Genomic DNA, 21,478 nt, shown 5'->3' with positions numbered 1-21,478 from the left:
TATGTGAAAGAAAGCATAGTGTCAAATACAGTAAAAATCTAAATGAATCCAACTGTACCACAGAATCTCTACAGCTAGAAATTCCATGCTTGAATAATAAGAGTAGAGCAGCAGAAATATACAACTGACTACCTCATCAAGATGGTGATAGTAATTGTGAAATGCTCAGGGAGATTTAGAAAAACCACAAAAATAGAAAACTCGGTAATAATGTGGGATTTCAACTATCCCCATATTGACTGGACACATCATCTCTGGACACCATGAAGAGGCGATTAGAGATGAAAATTGGAAGTCAAATCCTGCTGAAGAAAATAGAAAGGAACAAACTCTGGCAAATCAAGTGTAAAAGTATAATTATGCGTCCAAAAAGAATTTGGAGAGCAACTAGCAAATGACTCAAACAGCAAAAAAATTTAAGTACATGAGAAGCAGGAAGCCTACCAATCAGTAGAGCCACTGGACAATCAAGGTGCTAAAGGAGCACTCAAGACAGACCAGGCCATTGAGGAGAAGATAAATTAAATCTTTGCACAGGTATTCACTGCAGATGTTGTGAGGGAGACTCCCCACCCGAGCCATTTTTAAGAGACAAATCTGAGGAACTGTCTCTGACAGAATACACCCCTATAGTCACACCTTACACCTTATTGTAATAATCTCTGTGCAAAGCATGCCTTGCAATGTATCATTTCAAAACCCATAATTTGCTGGTCAGTATTGTCCCAGTAAAATATGTGTGGCAACATTGTATGTGAAGTTATACAATTCCCCTGTATGGTATTATTAACACATGTTCCAAATGTCACAGCCCTGCCCAGATGGAAGTTGGCAAACAGGTCTGTCCTAAACAAAGAAATGGGTACTCTACTTAATTTGAATTTTAGCAGTAAACAGAGTCATCAAGCAGAAAGTGAAATGAAGAAAGTTCCAACAGGTGAAAAAACCAGCAGAGAATATCCATCTACAACCTCTTTGGCTCCTGAGTCTCAGGTGGAAATGTTTTTCAAGAGGGGACCTGAAACTAAAAAGGAGGGACAAACACACCAAGGCATCCCTCTTTCACTCCCCACTTACCTATTGCATTCACTGCACCTGAAGAGAAAAAGGAAGCAGGCGTTAGATTCTGGGGGAAGGGTACAGAACAAAACCATTTGTGATCATTTTATTACAGCTAGCTGAGCCATGCATCCTGCCCCTAGAGGTTGCCATATGTTTCATCTCTCATAATAGGAGAGGTTGGTATCACAGTGTATTATTAAGGTTGTCTGATACTTCCTATTATAATATCCTGTTTCCAGTTGCTTATAATTTTGCCAAACTAACTATTTGGGTTCAAATTTTCCATATAGAAAAAAATAATTTAAGATATATGGGTAATCTTAATTCTGACAATTCCTAACTTTTTAGTGCTTGACTTTGCAACCTCAATAACATTCTTTTAACATAGCTGATATTATAAACAAACACATTACACACACAAAACTCTCCTTCATTAGAATGACCTGTACTATGAATATGAAAATAAGAAGCAGATAGGGTGGCGGTCTAGCACTTTGAACTAGATAATGATCACTTCTTAATCAGTGGAATAGTCAAATTTTGTTCTGAATGTGTGTCATTTCCCTCTATGCTACACACTATTAACCCAGCTCTCCTCTCAAACACAATTTGTTAGGGAAGTTTCAAAAAGAAAATTTCCTTTACTTTTCAGTGGTGTCCTGTACCATGACGCACAAACAACACTAACGTGACTAAAATACAAAGCTTCCAAAACTGCTTTCATATGTAGGTGATCTTTGATTCCTTTTTACTTCTGCACCCCAACAAAGGGAACTCATCTCTTCCATGCTTTTTGCTGTTTTTCTCTAATGCCATATCTTAACCTAAATGTATACATTTACGTAGGTTGAATTGTCTGTTTACTTCTTTTGTTACACAAGTGTCCAAATCAAAGATTTTAAATACTGGTTGCATAGTGATATATCTGATATGCAACTGTTCAGCTGTACCCCTTTCATGGAGTGTTCTGGCTTCTGAAGACATTTGTATATTTCTTGCATGCAACCCAAAGACAAAAAGAGGCAAAATTCCCTTTACACGTGACCTTGTTGCCTGTCTTGTGATAACTTTGCAAAGATTTTAAAGTAATGCATAACAATTTGCATGTGAACTGCCGATATAGCCACTAAAGACTCCATATTTTGCCATATTAGCACTGTTATTTCCTGTTCTAAGGATAAAGGAAAATTGGAATCTCAAATACTATTTTGCACTGAAGACAAATACTAACTCTTTAAATTGTGAACAATATATGAACATTAAGGTTTATTAAATTTGTCTCTGAATAGGGAATATGAGGCTGTCCACCTCTTGCCTTTACATATTAAATACTGTTAGTTCACATTTGTTTAGTTTAAAATTCTCCAAAAATACTGCATCCTGACTGGCTGACAATGAGAAGCTTTGTCATGGCTTTCCAATACAGATGCCCTCCTCTTCCCTAAAGAACAGGGAAAGAATTATCTAACTAATGTGGTTTGTTCTGTGAGTTTATAATGAGACCAAATAAATATAATGCCAGTATTTGCTATCAGCTTTAATAGTAAATTAAGATCAATTACAATATCTGTGATTACTTCATTTGTTGCTCTGTGCTGTACACTACTCCACCAAATACCATTTCCAATTAATTGGGATACAGCTGAACACAATTAGATATTTAGTACATACCTAATTGAAATCCTAGTGTTTTAAATGTACTTTTTCCATTCAGTTACTCTTCAAAAGATAGCAGTTTTTCCTTTTCTTTGGAAAGATTTCTTAAAATAAAAGATAAGTTAGTAATACAGAAGTGTTTCATCCTACCTGCTTTGTAGGTTCTGCAAAGCACAGTAAATATGCAAAGCAAACAGTAGAACATTTTCTTTACAATAAATGGGAGCAGGGAACACTGTAATAGAATAGACATAAAAAGTTATTTATTTCAACTGATAGGGCACCTCCTCCATCTCTCTCAGTGCACCACTACAATAATCCATACATAAAATAAATACAAAGGTAAATTAACATTTATTTATTTTTAAGTCTTTTTTCCAGTTGACTGTATTTCCCAAAGGAGGAAGTCAAATTGATAATGTTTTGCCTTATTGGAATCCCTAATTACTAATTTAGAAACTTCCTCACATCCTCTTACCAACAAACCTCGACTCTGTTCAGAGAATCATACTTCAACAGGAGGGATGTGGTACATGTGTCGCAATATATGCATTAATAAGCATTATGAAATCAGTTACTCTATTGGGTATTATAGGTCAACACTGCAATGTAGTTACTGTATAGTAATAAGCCTAGGATAGGCACTTTTTAGGAAGATACAACTCAAAATAAAATCTCTTAGAAGGGTTTTCTTTTCTTTCTATAAAGGGGTTAGCTCCATCCATTAAGGCCTTAATTCAGCAAAGCACTTTACCATGTGCTAAACATTAAGCATAACCCCCAAACTCCCACCAAAGTCAGTGGAGTCATTTATTTTCATAAGTGCTTTGCTGAAACATAACCCAGATTCTCAGATGAGTTACTGATGGACAGTAAAAGTTTAAGTGTAACATGCTGATAATAATGTCCTTATTTCCATGTTATTTATTTATGCATACACTCAAGTTATCCTGGATTTTAAGAGGCATATGTTATTTCCACTCTCTCCCATGTCAATAATGGACAATTTTTTGCCTTGTCTATTCCCTGTTTACTAAATCCTTTTTTTTATATTTATTTATTATTCATCACTGATGGATCCAATCAGAATCAGGGCCCTGTTGTGGTAGGGGTTATACAAATGCATACAAAGATGTGGGGAGCTCACAATCCAGGGGTTTGTAACCATGCCCATGTGAGTACAGGTCACTGTGGACTGATGCAATTTTAGATGCATATCCACAGAATTTAGCAACAGATCAGTTTTGACTTTTCTCTCCCATTAGAGCTGCAGAGACAGCTCAATTTTATTTCATTGTTGACGCAAAAGAAAAATACTAAATAAGTTTCAACCAGTTTCACCTGTGCAAGACCATTTAACACAGTGATACTCAAACTGGAGCTCATGAGATGCAAGTGGCTCTTTTATGTGCGTCTTACAGCTATGCTTTTACTATGTTATTAACCAATTGTAGTTGATAAAATAATAATACTTGCTGTGAGAATAATATATAAAAAATAGTAAATGAAACAATGAATTCACACTACTCTGGTTCTTTTGGGTAATGTTGATGGCTAATTTGGCTCCTGAACCACTGAGGTCTGAGTATCACTGATTCAACATAACATGGTTGCAGACATTAGAGAGTATAATTTGGCCTGCAGAACGTTGCTAGTGGTGATCCACTTGACTCTCTGATGACAGGCTTAGTTTGCAGGGCTAGCAACTAGAGACAAACATTTTTTGCTTGGGGCCATCCACAAATCTGGAAGCTGGGTTGCTTTTCCCTTTTCACATAAATCAAGGCAGCTCCAACCACTCAGCTGCAAGACTGTGACACTCAGATCTGCAGTCAGCAACTCTTCCCCATTAATGGTGGTTGTGTGTTCAACAGGGATTAGGAAAATTATCCATGTTTTATCTGAAAATTTCAATGAAGTCAATGAATAACCAATGAAGTGCTAATTAATAATCCTCTCTCTTTTCCCAATTAACATTCAGGGTGGGTTGGGTTTGTGGACCTTATTGCTCTAAGAAAGGAAAGTTCAGATAAGGCACAGATAACCTATCCATATTGTAATGAGGTCCACAGATTCCTGACAAACTGGAGTTTCATAACAGTGTCCTTTTAGGAAGGGAACTATATACAGTTACATACAGAAGTGAAAGGGGATGACCCTTTCATGACAGTTACTGGGATACTACAGCGAGGAACACCTGTCTACTGAAGGCAGCATCAGATGATGACTGGATATCCAGTTTGTAGAATTTGAAGGTGGTATGAACAGATGACTGCTTTCCAGATTTCCGCGTATGAACATTCTGCCCATGAAGCTGCCACAGTTCTGAGGGACATGAGCTCAGATATTGGAAAGTGGAGTTTTGGATTTTTGACTCACATGTTCCTGAGATACAATATCTAAACAACCTGGATATGGAGGATTTTGAAGCCTCCTTTCCCTGGCACCAATAAAAGCACAAAAAAGCATGTGTCTTTCTGACCTGAGTTGTACCGTGAGATTTCTACAGACATCCAAAGTATGCCCCTATTTCTCCTTTGGATACGATGGAGCTGGGCAGAAGGAATTAAAAATAAATTTCCTGTGCCCTATGGAGCCTGGAGCTAGTCTTTAGAATCAACCCTGTCTTCATACTAAGTACCACTGTGGCTTTATGGAAGGTGCAGTATTGAGGTTCCAGGAAAAGAGCCTCCAATGCAGAAAAGACAGTTACCTTTTCCGTAACTGGTGTTCGAGATGTGTTGCTCATGTCCATTCCATAATAGGTGTGCGCGCTCACCACATGCACCAATGCTGTAAGGTTTTCCCTCAGCAGTATCCTTAGGGAACTGGCTCTGGCGCCCCCTGGAGTTGTGCCAGCATGGCACAGTATAAGGGGCACCAATTCCCCCCACCCTCAGTTCCTTCTTGCCCGAAACTCCGACAGTGGGGAAGGAGGGCGAGTCATGGAATGGACATGAGCAACACATCTCGAAGAACACCAGTTCTGGAAAAGGTAACTTTCTTTTCTTCAAGTGCTTGCTCATGTCCATTCCATATTAGGTGACTCCAAAGCAGTAACCCCGGAGGTGGGTAGGAGTTCACGGATGTGTAGATTGCAACACAGCTCTGCCGAACCCAGTGTCATCCCTGGCCTGCTGAGTGGTGGCACAATGAGTAGTAAACGTGTGGACAGAGGACCATGTTGTGGCTCTATAGATGTCCTGGATAGGCATGTGTGCCAGGAAGGCCGCCAAAGATGACTGTGCTCTCATCTAGTGGGCTCTGACCATCAGCTATGGTGGAACCTCCGCAGGTCGTAGCAGGTCCTTATGCACAAGGTAATCCAATGAGAAATCCTCTGTGAGGACACCAGAAGACCCTTCAACCTATCTGCTGTAGCGATGAAGAGTTGAGTTGATTTACAGAAAGGCTTTGTACGTTCTAAGTAAAAAGCCATGGCCCTACAGACGTCCAGGGCGTGAAGACGCCTCTCTTCACTGGTTTTGTGCGGTTTTGGGACAGAATACTGGGAGGAAGATGTCCTGGTTCATATGGAAAATGGACACTACCTTTGGCAGGAAGGCCAGGTGGGGCCACAAATGAACCTCATCTTTATAGAAGACCATGTACAGCGGTAAGGACAAGGCTTTAATTTCAGAGACCAGTCTCGCTGACATCATCACTACCAGGAACACACCTTCCATGACAGGTGGGACAAGGAGCAGGAACCCAGCTGCTCAAAGGGTGGGCCAGTGAGCCTAGCAAGGACCAAGTTAAGATCCCATTATGGGACAGAAGCCTGTACCTGTGGGAAGAGTATCTCAAGCCCTCTCAAGAATCTGACAGTCATGTCATAGGAAATCATCATCTGTCCTTGGATCAGGAGGTGAAAAGTGGAAATAGCCATGAGATGCACTCTAATGGAAGAGCACGCCATGCCCTGATTCCTCAAATGGAACAGGTAGTCAAGGAGAGCCTATATGGAAGAACACGAGGGAGAGATGCCACATTCAGAACCCCAGCGGGAAAACCTAGTCTATTTGGCCAGGTAAATCAACCTAGTTGAGGGCTTCCTACTCCCCAGGAGGACCTGTTGGACTCCTTCCAAACAGGTCCGCTCCTCCAGGTTCAGCCACACAGCATCCAGGCCGAGAGGTGGAGGGACTTGAGGTCAGAGTGCAGGCTCCTGAGCATGCCAAACCAATGCTGGCGAGCCCCGCTGCGATGATAACAACCACCTGCGCCTTGTCTCTCTCGATCTTTGACAGGACCCTGATGATGAGTGGAATCGGAGGGAACGGATACATCAGGCTCCCTGGCCTCGCCAGGAGGAAGGCATCAGAAAGGGAGCCCTTACTCAGACCTTGCAGAGAACAAAACCGGTGGCATTTCCTGTTCTATCTGGTAGCCAACAGGTCCACTTGGTGAGTTCCCCACCTTTGGGGGATCATGCTACCTCTGGATGGAGCAACCACTCATGGTGAGAGGAGAAGTCCCTGCTGAGCTGGTCTGCCAGGGTATTCTTGACACCGGGGAGGTGACAAACTTCCAGGTGAATTTCATGGTTGATGCACAAGTCCCATAGACGGAGAGCATCCTAACAGAGAACCGACAGCATGCCCCGTCCCCCGACTAAGTCCCGTTTGGGACTAACAAAGAGTTGAGAACTACTGCTAAGGATAAGTATATACAGTTATATTACAGGTTTTCAAAGTTCGCAAGAACAGAGGACGAAACAACACTAGCCGAAGCAGCAGATGTTCCAGCACCATCACTGGTGGCAAGAAGGAACTGAAGGTGGGGGAGCTGGCAGCGCCCCTTATACTGCACCATACGGGCACCACTCCAGGGGGCGCCAGAGCTGGTCCCCTACGGATACTGCTGAGGAAAAACTTCCGGCACCGGTGCATGTGATGAGCACACACACCTAATATGGAATGGACATGAGCAAGCATTCAAAGAAGAAACAGACATGATTGCTATCAAAAATGCCACATTACTTTCTAAACATTAATGAGGCACCTTCAGGAGTGGTTCAAACAGAGGGCCTCACTAGCACTGAGAACCAGGTAAGATCCCATAAAAGAACTTCATGCATTTCAGGAAGTGAATGCTTTCATAAGAAAAACCACTGGATATCTGGATAAGACGAAAGTCTCTACTTGTCTACTCCACTAAGGATGCTAAACAAAGCACCAACTTGACTTTTGAGTCTGAACTGCCAGGCCTAGCCTGAGTCCATATTGAAGGAATGTGAGAATCTGTGGCACCTATGTAGTAGTGGGGGTGAGATCTTTGTCTTGGTACCAATGGGTAAGCCTTAACTTGGTCCTTCAATACGTAGACGATTTAATAAATTGTAGATTTATTTCTGGAAGCTAAAATAGTGGTTATTGGCTCTCTGAATAACCTCTTCAACTTAGGAGGCTCTGGTTAAGCACCAAGCAGCTACATTCAGACTGTCTGGATTCTGATGTATGATTGGCCTTTGTAATATCTACTGCCCAAAAGGAATATGGTATTTGTACCATGTCAAGGAGATCAAAGAACTAAGATCTCCTTAGCCAGAATGAGGCTACCAGAATTACCAGTGCTGTATTGCTATTGGTCTTCATTAGCATTACGGTGAGGAGAGGACAAGAGAGTGAAAGCATACATGAGTCCCTTTTGATCATCTTTGTAATAAGGCACTTGTTGGCTTTGCTTTATGATCCCATCAGCAAGAGCAGAACATTGAAACTTTGTCCATGTAGGTAGGCAAACACACACATCTGTTGCTAGTCGACCAAATTTCTTTACCAGGAAATGGAACACCTCTGTGTGTAGTTCACATTCTGAATTTATCTAAGTTTTGCCTGATGAGCCAGAAGGCCATTAACATTCCATTTTCCCATGGAAGTGAAGGGAGTGAATTGACTGCTTATTCTTCTCTGCCCAGTCAACAGAAAGTGAGCTTCTCTCTGCAGAACTGTAGACCTTGTTCCCCTTTGTCTGTTGACATATAACATGGCTGGGTGTTGTCTGTCACAATCAGAGCATGAGGGGAATCAAGACATGTGAGTAAAGCCTTGAGAACATATCAGGTTGCCCTAAGCTTAGCCAAATTATGCTGTGCTTGCTCTACTGTTTGGACCAGATCCCTTGTTCCTATGTGAGTGCCTCCAGGCTTGCATCTCTGATCAACATCCTCACTGGTTTGCCTATTCAAAAGGCTGACTTTAATCTACTGGGACTCAATCACCATCTGAATGACTTGAGAATCCTCCTGGCAAGAGATACTTTTGCTGAGGCATAAATAAGAGATAGGTGAGAGAGTTTGTATTATAAGGCATGCAAAGGAATCCACATACTGCAATATTTGGGATAGCAGACACTGCACTGAAATACAAACCAAAAAAAGGTTTTGATTGCGTTTGTAGAAATAGTTAATAAATCTTAAATGTTAGATGGAGGGGAAAGATTTGCAGAAGCTAACAAAACCTACATTTTTGTTGTACTAGTTCAAAGTCTTGCATTAGCACATACCATTGCCTTAAAGAGAGATCTGCAAATGAGGGAGAGAGAAATGGGCTTCAGAGTAACAGCCGTGTTAGTCTGTATTCGCAAAAAGAAAAGGAGTACTTGTGGCACCTTAGAGACTAACCAATTTATTTGAGCATGAGCTTTCGTGAGCTACAGCTCACTTCATCGGATGCATGCCGTGGAAACTTGTAACTTTTTTTGCTTGTTAACGTTCTCCGCTTTTTAGTTTGTTTGTAAATAAGAAATTAAGGTAATCTGCCCTGGAACACATTATAATGACTGGAGAACTTCACAAGAGTCAAGAGAACTAAATCTGAGCAATTGCTTAAAATTCTTGGTTTGTTTTTGTTAACATGTATTTAACTTTAATTACTAATATTTTGGATACAGGATGTCTTTGTTAAAGACATGGCACTCCCTTCAAGTAAAGGGTTAGAGCTCAAAATAAACATTCTTCAAAACCCCCAGAGGTCATTTATCACTTCATGTAATAAACTACTGCATAATGATAGTGGTGTTATCAAACAGTTCTGTTCTACATCAGAGGCTGTCTTTCAATAGTAAGTGGGGTGGTTCCTGTACCATGTGTTCAAATACTATGAAAATAACTTTAGATTCCTTCAATTAGTACTAAATAAATAGGTTTATAAACATTAGAAATGCCTACCTTGTTAAATGTAAAATGTTTTCAAAGAGCTCATTACAATTATCGTGGCACTAATCTGGCAAACATTTATATACATGGGGGGACGATGCCTCTGTGCGATAAGTATGTGTGTAACTGTTTGTATGAAAGAGCTTGATAAGCAGCCAGTATTCAACAATGAAGGCAAGTGTAGCTCTTTTCTACTTTTTGCTCTTGCAAATTCTTAATCACTAACAGCACATACAAAAATGTGGGAAAAATTTGTTCTCAATTTACTGTATTTGCTTTTCCAGTAAATTAAGACTTTTCAGCTAAATATGTACAACAGATTTTTGTATCAACTGGTTAACAGTTAGAATTTTACATCCTTCAACTAAAAGAAACAAAGTTGAATAACCAAATTTCCCCCTGATGTTTTAAGTCATTGAATAACTATATTTAGCGACAAAAAAGCATTAAGAGCTACAACAAGATCAAGAGCTACTTTTATGCCAGATTCAATTGCCAAATTTATAGGAGTAGCTCAAAAATAAGCAGCTATAGGGGTTGTGACAGAGAGATTAATTATAAAATGGAAGGAGCAATGCCACCTGCAGAAGACAGCTTATGTACCTACTGCTCCAGGCATAAAGTGTTAATTGGATTCCCTACCTCAAAAAGCCACCCCAAATAATCAGAAAGTAATGCCTAATGGCCAGCCCAAGGAATTCCAGATGCTTGGTTCTCCCTATGCAGGATATACACAATCCTCACTAAAGTTCTAGGTGTGGAAGAATTTGACCTCCCATACCTTGGAAACAGTTTCAGAAGCATGAATTAAAGAAGTGTATGGAGATTATGAATGTCCACAAAAGTTAGTTTAAGACTTTCAGGAACCCCACGAAACGTGGTAGGTGGATGCTGACACCAAAGATGATGAACCAACTCATGCAGAGGACAACCTCTGTTGGCAGCATATGCCCGTCTTCATCTGGGAATCAAATTACTCATTCTGCACAGGTCTTTGATTAAAAGTGTTACCGAAAAAAAAAAATGGCCACATGGCTGGTACCTGAACATGGGAACTGCCATACTGGTCCAAATCCATAGTCCAGTACCCTGCCTCTAAGAATGGCCAGCACTAGGTGCTTCAGAAGAAGGTGCAAACAACTCTGCAGCAGACAGAGGTGGGTTAGTTTCCCCTGCAAAGAAATCCTCTCCAAATCTCTAAAGCTTAAAGACTGCCTTAAGCACTGAAGAATTAAAGTTTAATATCCAATTAAAACTTATTTTTATTATTATAGGCTGGACTGCTAGTACTGTCTATTACTAATGCAGCCTGACACTTTCTATTATAAAACTCTATTTTCAATTGGTTATACCTCTGCCAAACTTCAACTGTTTGTGCTGAAATTTTACATGCTAGTTATCTACCTCAGACCTAATTATTCTGGAAAATTTCAGCCCAAACAGTTTAGCCATTTTTGAGAACTAGGTTAGGGATATGTAATTGTTTTGCACATTAGAAAATTCTTTAGGGATCTTCTTTGAACAGCTCTCGTGTCACCATACTTTGGATCAGGGACTTGAAATTTTGCAGGGAAGTAGCCTTTATATCAGGGATATGCTTTGTGCTGCCCCTGTCAAAATTCTGCCCAACTGGCCTATAGCGAGGAGTAGGGTTGCCAACTTTCTACTTGCACAAAACTGAACACCCTTGCCCCGCCACTTCTCTGAGGCCCCGCTCCATGCTTACTGCATTCCTGCCCCCGCCCAAGTCGCTCACTCTCCCCACCCTCACTCATTTTCACCAGGCTGGCTCAGAGGATTGGGGTGTGGGAAAAATCAGGAAATTTGTTGGGTGTTGAACAAGTATGAGAGTTTGTTTACCTCTTCCAATCTATGAATAAAAATGAGACATGGAAGGGATGTCGAGAGGTTATCAAGACCAGCCCATTGTGTTGAGGCAGAACCAAGTATACCTGGATCACCAAATAATTCATAGAATATCAGAGTTGGAAGGGACCTCTGGAGGTCATCTAGTCCAACCCCCTGCCCAGAGCAGGACCAATCCCAACTAAATCATCCCAGCCAGGGCTTTGTCAAGCCTGACCTTAAAAACTTCTAAGGAAGGGGATTCCACCTCCTCCCTAGGTAACGCATTCCAGTGTTTCACCACCCTCCTAGTGAAAAAGTTTTTCCTAATATCCAACCTAAATCTCCCCCACTGCAACTTGAGACCATTACTCCTTGTCTTGTCATCTGCTATCACTGAGAATAGTCTAGATTCATCCTCTTTGGATCCACCTTTCAGGTAGTTAAAAGCAGCTATCAAATCCCCCCACTGTCATTCTTCTCTTCCGTAGACTAAACAATCCCAGTTCCCTCAGCCTCTCCTCATAAGTCATGTGCTCCAGACCCCTAATCATTTTTGTTGCCCTTCGCTGGACTCTCTCCAATTTCTCCACATCCTTGTAGTGCGGGGCCCAAAACAGGACACAGTACTCCAGATGAGGCCTCACCAATGTCAAATAGAGGGGAACGATCACGTCCCTCGATCTGCTCTCTATGCCCCTACTTATACATCCCAAAATGCCACTGGCCTTCTTGGCAACAAGGGCACACTGTTGACTCATATCCAGCTTCTCGTCCACTGTCACTCCTAGGTCCTTCTCTGCAGAACTGCTGCCTAGCCATTCGGTCCCTAGTCTGTAGCGGTGCATTGGATTCTTCTGTCCTAAGTGCAGGACTCTGCATTTGTCCTTGTTGAACCTCATCAGATTTCTTTTGGCCCAATCCTCCAATTTGTCTAGGTCCCTCTGTATCCTATCCCTACCCTCCAGCGTATCTACCAGTCCTCCCAGTTTAGTGTCATCTGCAAACTTGCTGAGGGTGCAATCCACACCATCCTCCAGATCATTAATGAAGATATTGAACAAAACCGGCCCCAGGACCGACCCTTGGGGCACTCTGCTAGATACCGGCTGCCAACTAGATTTGGAGCCATTGATCACTACCCGTTGGGCCCGACAATCTAGCCAACTTTCTACCCACCTTGTAGTGCATCCATACAGCCCATACTTCTTTAACTTGCTGACAAGAATACTGTGGGAGATCGTGTCAAAAGCTTCGCTAAAGTCGAGGAATAACATGTCCACTGCTTTCCCTTCATCCACAGAACCAGTTATCTCATCATAGAAGGCAGTTAGATTAGTCAGGCATGACTTTTCCTTGGTGAATCCATGCTGACTGTTCCTGATCACTTTCCTCTTGTCTAAGTGCTTCAGAATTGATTCCTTGAGGAATTATCCTGTTTATCCTGTTCTGTTCATTCCCTCTGAAGCATCTGGCACTGGCCACTGTCAGAATACAGGATATTAGGCTAGACAGACCATTGGTCTGACTCAGTATGGCTGCCTTATGTATGTTGATAATTTTAGACCATCCCGGACAGCTGTTTATCTAACCTGTTCTTAAAAACCTGCAATTATGGGGATTCCACAGCCTTCCTTGGAAGCCTATTTGTCTTTAACTATCATTATAGTCTCCCTTGCTGCAGATTAAACCCATTACTTCATGTCCTGGCTTCAGTGGATATGGAGAACAATTGACTACCATTCTCTTTATAACAGCCCTTAACATATCTCAAGACTTATCAGTCTTCCCTTAGGCTTGTTTTCTCAAAACTAAACATGTCCAGTGTTGTTGTTTTGTCTGTTCGTCTGTTCGTTGTTTTTTAAACTTTTCCTCAGGTCAGGTTTTCTACATAACATTGATCATGCTACCAAAGAGTGTCATGAAACTCTTATCTTCATTATTTCTTTTCCTTTATCTGTAAGAAGGAACAATATTGCTGAAAAACAGTCTTACGGGTACGTCTACACTGAAATTAGACAGCTGTGGCTGCCCTGTTTCAGCCAACTTGGGCGAAGGAGTTGTTTAATTATGGTGCAGGCATTCAGGCTTGGGCTGTAGGACCCTGCAAGATGGGAAGATCCCAGAGTTTAGGCTACAGCCTGAGCCAAGTCAGCTGGCATGGACCAGCTGTGGGTTTTTAATTGCAGCAAAGACTTACCCTAAATTACTTAATGATGTGTGGATTTTATGTCAGCGTTCCAGGGGTGCTTGATTTTGGAGCTAACCCCATCTTACTCCCTGGGCTGAACTGGGGGGAGCCACATGTTCAAAGGACAGTTTAGTATGACCCTCAGCATTGGACTCTGCCCCATAAGATGATTTAGTTAAGTTCTTGCACATCATGCTTCCTTTGTGCATGAAACCCACCTGGCACCCAGTAGCTAACTATAGATTGAAACAGGAACCTAGTCATGAACTCTTTTAGGCAATCCGCTTCAGAAGACAACACCCACGTAACCAACTCTAAAGGGAAAGTTTAAGGATGCTTTCCTAGGTTCTACGTGTGGTGTTTGTGAAAGCCTTATATTCAAGCATCAACTCATTATGTGTTCCTCCCCAAGGCACAGCAGCACCAAATATGTTTTTCTGCTCTAGACACTGTATTATTATAAGAAAAGGAGTACTTGTGGCACCTTAGAGACTAACCAATTTATTTGAGCATAAGCTTTCGTGAGCTACAGCTCATGCTCAGATAAATTGGTTAGTCTCTAAGGTGCCACAAGTACTCCTTTTCTTTTTGCGAATACAGACTAACACGGCTGTTACTCTGAAATGTATCATTATAGAAATGAGTTGTCTGGATGCTCCACAACAGCCAGAAGCAGCTCAGTAGAATCATAAGCAAAACCAAAATGCCCTAAGCAACAAACATCTGGCAAAAAGCCTACACTACATAAAACTAGCAATTAAACTTTTCAGAAAAATGGTGCTCAAAAAGAGACTGACAGCTAGTGACAGAGCTAAATTTCAACTTTTACTGATATAGGCAGTGAAAAAAACTGAATAGTTGCTTAAGCTGCAACCCTCATATATCCTCTGGTCAGACCCGAAAATATAATCAGGCTGCTCAGCACCAAAGGAGACTGCTATCTATTCTAGACTGTTCTGAACTCATGTAGGCATCACAGACAGCAAAGATCAGTTACTTTTCCACACCAGACATCCTAGAAGATTTAACAGAAACACCACTGTTCATAAGTCTACTTTATTGTAACTGTACAACAGGGATTTCTCTTTAAAGAAGTGCATCCTCCTTCCCCCTCTGAAGGAGGCTATAATGAAATAGGAAGTTACTAAGCAGAGTACAAGTAACACTTTTTCCTGTTTGGACCCAAAGACAAATAGTTAAAAAAAATAAAAGGAAAGACAAAAGAAAGAGAGAGCGCACCACCTCCAGTGCCAGGATCTGGGGCCCTAGGGAGCAGAGGGTATTTAGGAAACAAAATCCAGCAGTGCAGAGATGCTGCGCCTTGGGGGTTTGGGCATTTAAGAAACTAGCATTTTCCTCCATATATGATGAATGCTATGCCTTAGGAAACCAACACAATACAACTAGCATTTATACATCATCTTTCATATAAATTACATCCCAAAGAGATTACAGAGTTAAACAACAAACAGAGAAATCCAGAGTTCTTAAGAAAGATTTTCAGGTGAGATTTGGAGAAGTGACCAAGTGTCAGTGTGGTGACAAGACAAAGAGGCTCTTCCTCAGAATAGGAGCTAGAGCTACACCCAGTGTGCCCACAGCGTTACAGGAGCATGGTAGACTGATAGTAGACATAATGAAAGAGGAAAAGCAGCAAAAAGAGAGAAAGAACAGGATAGGTGAAGTCTCTGGAGCAAGTGTACAACCACACTCCAAAAATGACACTCAGACCTTACAAAGGTCCCAGCCCCCGGGGCATCCCTCCAACCCACCCAAGACACGCCGCCTCTGAGTGGATCCCAGCCCCTGGGGTATCCCTCCTACCCACCTGAGACATGCTGCCTCTGAGTGGATCCCAGCCCCCAGGGCATCCCTCCAACCCACCACCTCTGAGTGGATCCCAGCCCTGGGGCATCCCTTCAATCCACCTGAGACATGCCGCCTCTGAGTGGATCCCAGCCCCCAGGGCATCCCTCCAACCCACCACCTCTGAGTGGATCCCAGCCCCCGGGCATCCCTCCAACCCACCCAAGACATGCCTCCTCTGAGTGGATCCCAGCCCCCGGGCATCCCTCCAACCCACCACCTCGGAGTGGATCCCAGCCCCGGGGCATCCCTCCAACCCACCCAAGACACGCCGCCTCTGAGTGGATCCCAGCCCCTGGGGTATCCCTCCTACCCACCTGAGACATGCCGCCTCTGAGTGGATCCCAGCCCCCAGGGCATCCCTCCAACCCACCACCTCTGAGTGGATCCCAGCCCCGGGGCATCTCTCCAACCCACCCGAGACACGCCGCCTCTGAGTGGATCCCAGCCCCCGGGCATCCCTCCAATCCAGCTGACAAACCTGCCAAGCCCCGCAACAAGCACGAGCCTCGCCCCTCAAGACGCTGCCCAGGCGCCGACCCGCCCTGCGCTGAGAGAGGCGCTTGGAACCGCCGCGCGCGCTCTCACCTGAGGATAACGGCCAGGGAGCGGGCCCTGCGCGGGGAGACAGCGCCCCTCGGGCACAGCCGCCGCCGAGCGTGCCCGGCCCGCGCCGCTCCTCAGCTCGGCGCCCCCAGGACAACGCCCAGCCGTGGGGCTGCTGGGGGTAGCGCTGGCCCGCGGGCTGAGGCTGCGATATATACCGCCCTCGGGGGAGGGACAGGACCCCGCTGCCGGGAGCCCCGAAGAGCTGGACGGGATCAGGCAGCTGCCGACAGATCACGTACCTTAAATGAAACAGCTGCCGGGGGCGGGGGTGTCTTTTCTCCAGGGCGCAGCTTGTCTCCACGCGCGGGAGGACCGGACACTTAAGTCTACGCGAGCCGTGATGGCCCTGACCCGGCGCTTCCCCTCCCTCCCCACCACCACAGCCCCTCTGTCCCTCCCGCTCAGAATAAGATCAGGAGAGATGGCAGTGCCAGGTCCCTGTCCCCCGTAGCATAGGCTGGTATCCCGGGCATAGGTCCCTGGCCACCATAGCTACGGGGAGGAGGGGGAAGAAAAGTACTGACTAGGTAGTTAGGGCATCAACGCTGTAAACCAGAAACGATAACAAAAAATGGTGCCCCCTTTCACTGCATATACATTTTTCTAAGCTTAAAAGTGTTTTACAGTAGAAACCCCCTCACCCCGATTTTATGAACTAATGAGGAATTGAGTTAATTAAATCAAGTTAATAAAACTGAACATTTCAAAATTACAGTAGGTACAGCAGAAGTTGCAGGATGCTTTCTTCCCTTGTCAAACTACTGCAAAGAGATTTCAAACACATTGAAAGAATTGGAATGGGAAAGGATGTTAAGTTTCAGAGTAGCAGCCATGTTAGTCTGTATCCACAAAAAAAGGCATATTTGGGGCACCTTAGAGACTAACATTTATTTGAGCATAAGCCTTCATGAGCTACAGCTCACTTCATCGGATGCATGCAGTGGAAAATATAGCAGGGAGATTTTATATGCACAGAGAACATGAAACAACGGGTGTTACTATACAGACTGTAACGAGAGTCATCAGATAAGGTGAGCTATTACCAGCAGGAGAGGGGGAAAAAAAGATCTTTTGTAGTGATAATCAAGGTGGGTCATTTCCAGCAGTTGACAAGAATGTGTGAAGAACGGGGGTGGGATGAGCGCGGGGCACAGGGGAATAAACATGGGAAAATAGTTTTACTCCCAGTCTTTATTCAAACTTAATTTAATGGTGTCCAGTTTGCAAATTAATTTCAATTCAGCAGTCTCTCATTGGAGTCTGTTTTCAGGAAGATCACCAATGGATTGTAGTTTCCTCAGGAAGTCAGTGGTGTCTCGAAGATAGCTAGGAGTGCTGGTAGCGTAGGGCCTGAGGAGGAATTCTATATAGCCAGACAATCCTGCTGTCAGGGTGCCAATGCCTGAGATGGAACGTCCAGGATTTCCAGGTTTATGAATCTTGGGTAGCAGATAGAATACCCCTGCTTTGGATTCTAGGGGTGTGTCTGTGCGGATTTGTTCTTGTGCTTTTTCAAGGAGTTTCTTGAGCAGATGGTATAGTTTCTTTTGGTAACCCTCAGTGGGATCAGAGGGTAATGGCGTGTAGAATGTGGCGTTGGAGAACTGCCTAGCAGCCTCTTGTTCATATTCCGACCTATTCATGATGATGACAGCACCTCCTTTGTCAGCCTTTTTGATTATGATGTCAGGGTTGTGTTTCTGAGGCTGTGGATGGCATTGTGTTCTGCACGGCTGAGGTTATGGGGCAAGTGATGCTGCTTTTCCACAATTTCAGCCCGTGCACGTCGGCGGAAGCACTCTATGTAGAAGTCCAGTCTGTTGTTTCGACCTTCAGGAGGAGTCCACCCAGAATCCTTCTTTTTGTAGTGTTGGTAGGAAGGTCTCTGTGGGTTAGTATGCTGTTCAGCGGTGTGTTGGAAATATTCCTTGAGTCGGAGACGTCGAAAATAGGATTCCAGGTCACCACAGAAATGTATCATGTTCGTGGGGGTGGAGGGGCAGAAGGAGAGGTCCCGAGATAGGACAGATTCTTCTGTTGGGCTAAGAGTATAGTTGGATAGATTAACAATATTGCTGGGTGGGTTATGGGAACCACTGTTGTGGCCCCTTGAAGCATGTAGTAGTTTACATAGTTTAGTATCCTTTTTCTTCTGTAGAGAAGCAAAGTGTGTGGTGTAAATGGCTTGTCTAGTTTTTGTAAAGTCCAGCCACGAGGAAGTTTGTGTGAAGGGTTGTTTTTTTATGGGAGTATCCAGTTTTGAGAGCTCATTCTTAATCTTTCCCAGTTTGCTGTATAGGCTGTTGATCAGGTGGTTCCGCAGTTTCTTTGAGAGTGTGTGGCACAATCTGTCAGCATAGTCTGTGTGGTATGTAGATTGTAATGGATTTTTTACCTTCAGTCCTTTTGGTATGATGTCCATCTGTTTGCATTTGGAAAGGAAGATGTATGAGTTTTTTCATGAAGTTGATGGATTTCCACTCCATACGGCTAAATTCAGTGCCTTGCATAATGACAGGTTTCAGAGTAGCAGTCGTGTTAGTCTGTATCCGCAAAAAGAAAAAGGAGTACTTGTGGCACCTTAGAGACTAACAAATTTATTTGAGCCTAAGCTTTTGTGAGCTACAGCTCACTTCATTGAATGCATTCAGTAGAAAATACAGTATATATGTGTATATAAAATCTTCCCACTGTATTTTCCACTGCATGCATCTGATGAAGTGAGCTGTAACTCACGAAAGCTTATGCTCAAATAAATTTGTTAGTCTCTAAGGTGCCACAAGTACTCCTTTTCTTTTTAAAGGATGTTACGTTGTTATTCAGTATCACTTTGTGATTCCCTCCCACCCCCAGGGAAAAATGGTTCATACAACCAGTCTTTCATAGGAGTCGTGTTGATAAAATTGAGGTATACTGTTTTTTAAAAGACTTAAGCCCCGATTCAGGAAAATGATCCACCCTTCAGCATCACAAAACTATGGAAGGCATAACGTGACTGAAGCAGGGGGTACAAAACAGGGGGGGAGAAAAGGACTATGTTTGCAAGGATGTAGATACCATTACCCTTTTTGATCCAAGTGGTTAGCATAGGTTCAAGTCTCCATGGATTGTTTTCATTAGGGGAGAAACAGATACAGTCTGGTATCTTTAATGCAATCCTGATTATTTTTTAGGATGGCTGAATAGTTCAATCAGTCTTAGGATTCAGAAGGCTACCTCTGTACAACAGCATTAACGGTAGCCTTTTGAACCCTCAGATTAATTGAATAGTTCAGTCATCCCACCAGATTGTCAGGTGGTGTGGTTTTTGTCACTTCCAAGAATCTCACAAGCCTACAGAAACACTCTGGATTCAAAGTTTCTCCACTGATTTGAGTTTAACTCACCTAGGAGAGACCCCAAGTCCGATGAAGAATTCCTTCACTAGAACCACTACTACTTTCACAGCCTCTTGGTTTCTTATTGGGCAAACTTCAGTCCCTTTTGTGAAGTAGTCAGTAGGCACCAGCAAATATTCATTGTCAACCTCAGTCTCAGGCAGAAGCCCAAGCACATAAATAGCAATGCACTGAACCAGTGCACCATAACACTTGGCTGCATTTGAGCTCTTCCTGTCTAATGGAACAGTTCTTTGTAATTCAAGCATCACATTGATGCAGGGCATTAATATCTGCATCCTGACAGCATTTCCCCAGTAGAAATTCTCCCTTAGCTTGGCTAAAGTTTTTGAAACCCCAAAGTGTTCAGCAGTTTTAAAATCATGACAACCTCAGAACCTCTCTTTTCCTTTCTGCTACAATCTGCTTGTCTCCCCCACCCCTACAGTATTTAATCTTTAAAGTGCAAGCTTTTCCACTGTGACCAGAAAGCTTTTATTTTATTTGAGGTGATGCTACCTTCCAAGATGGTTGCATTTGCTAAATGATTTTCCAATCACACTGTATGCTGATATCAGGTTCCTCCCTTTGGGAAACTTTTAGCTATTCTGCAGTCCATTCCTGCAACCTCCACATGCACTGTTCCAATGGATGAACCAAGAACATTTGTACTTCTACAAATGATGTGAAGGGAGACAGACATCTCTTGCTAAGTACACACGTTCCCTTGAACAAATTCCTTGCTCTTTTTATTACAGTAGTGTCTGTAATTAGCCTCCCAACAAAGCAGTCTGGACAAGGCATCAAGCACTATCGTGCTTGTAGCCAGGTCTGTGTGCAACAGTAAAATCACAGCACTGCAGTTCCTCCATTCACCTAAAATTGAAAGAGCCATGGCAAAGGTGCATTCTCTGTCCTGACCACAAACTTCCCCTATAACTAATATTGGAAGCGTTCTACAGATTTAACCACTGACAGGAATTCAGTTTGGATGGTGCAATAATTTCTATCTGGAGAACTTAGACTTTTGATGTAATAAACCACTACCCGCTTAAGTCCTTTTTGTTTGTCACGGGATCCACTCACCAGTGTCTCCTGCTGGTTGTCCTGGGAATTAGCTCTGCCAACTTGCGCTCTCCCTCTGGTGGCGTCTTCCCCACATCCTCTCAGTCTGCAGCTCCACTCACTCCTGGATCTGCAGCCTCCTCTTCATGGCTTGGCCATCTGGCCAGGTCACCAAGGTTCTCCCCTTCCAGGGAATTCAGTCTTTCAATACCTGCTGGCTGGCTGGCATCTCCCATGCCCTGGCCACTCCCCAGTGGTGAGTAGGGGAATTCAGGCCCACCCTCAACAGTGGACCCTCAGCTCAGCAGTCCTGGGCTTTCCTCTTCCAGCCCTCACTGCTCCTTCCCTGGACTGCTTCCTACCACTGGTTCCACTCCTCCCCCTTCCCAGGGGGAGGCTGCCCTTTCCCAGCATCCTCTATCTGTAGCCCACTACCTGGCTTTATAGGACCCACTTGTTCCTGCACAGGTGAGCCTCTTTCTAATTAGCCTCCAGCCCAAAACTCTTCTGTTTGCAGCATAATTAGCTGACAGCACGCTCCTGATCTAATTCAGCTCCTGAAGGGCTAGTGTGGCAAACACCCCCCATCACAGTGTTCTTTCAAAACTGCCCCCAAACCATAAATACAAGCATTTGTGTCAAATATGA

At 43.4% G+C, this 21,478-nt stretch overlaps 1 protein-coding gene across 1 annotated transcript in view; it reads right to left on the bottom strand.

The window, feature by feature from the left end:
- IL31RA (interleukin 31 receptor A) overlaps window positions 1–16,708 on the bottom strand; it is a 63,163-nt gene extending 46,455 nt beyond the window's left edge. Inside the window, exons 1-3 of the mRNA XM_073343961.1 lie at window positions 16,628–16,708; window positions 2,869–2,953; window positions 1,078–1,095 (exon numbers count right to left, since the gene is read on the bottom strand). Of these exons, the coding sequence (XP_073200062.1) occupies window positions 1,078–1,095; window positions 2,869–2,923 (73 nt within the window). The 5' untranslated portion in view covers window positions 2,924–2,953; window positions 16,628–16,708. The remainder of the gene's footprint in view (window positions 1–1,077; window positions 1,096–2,868; window positions 2,954–16,627) is intronic.
- Between the last annotated feature and the right edge of the window lie 4,770 nt (window positions 16,709–21,478).

Source organism: Lepidochelys kempii, chromosome 5 (genome assembly GCF_965140265.1).
Source record: "Lepidochelys kempii isolate rLepKem1 chromosome 5, rLepKem1.hap2, whole genome shotgun sequence".
NCBI classification, from domain to species: domain Eukaryota; kingdom Metazoa; phylum Chordata; order Testudines; family Cheloniidae; genus Lepidochelys; species Lepidochelys kempii.
The sequence above is the reverse complement of the archived record's forward strand: the minus strand, read 5'-3'. Positions and strand labels throughout refer to the sequence as shown.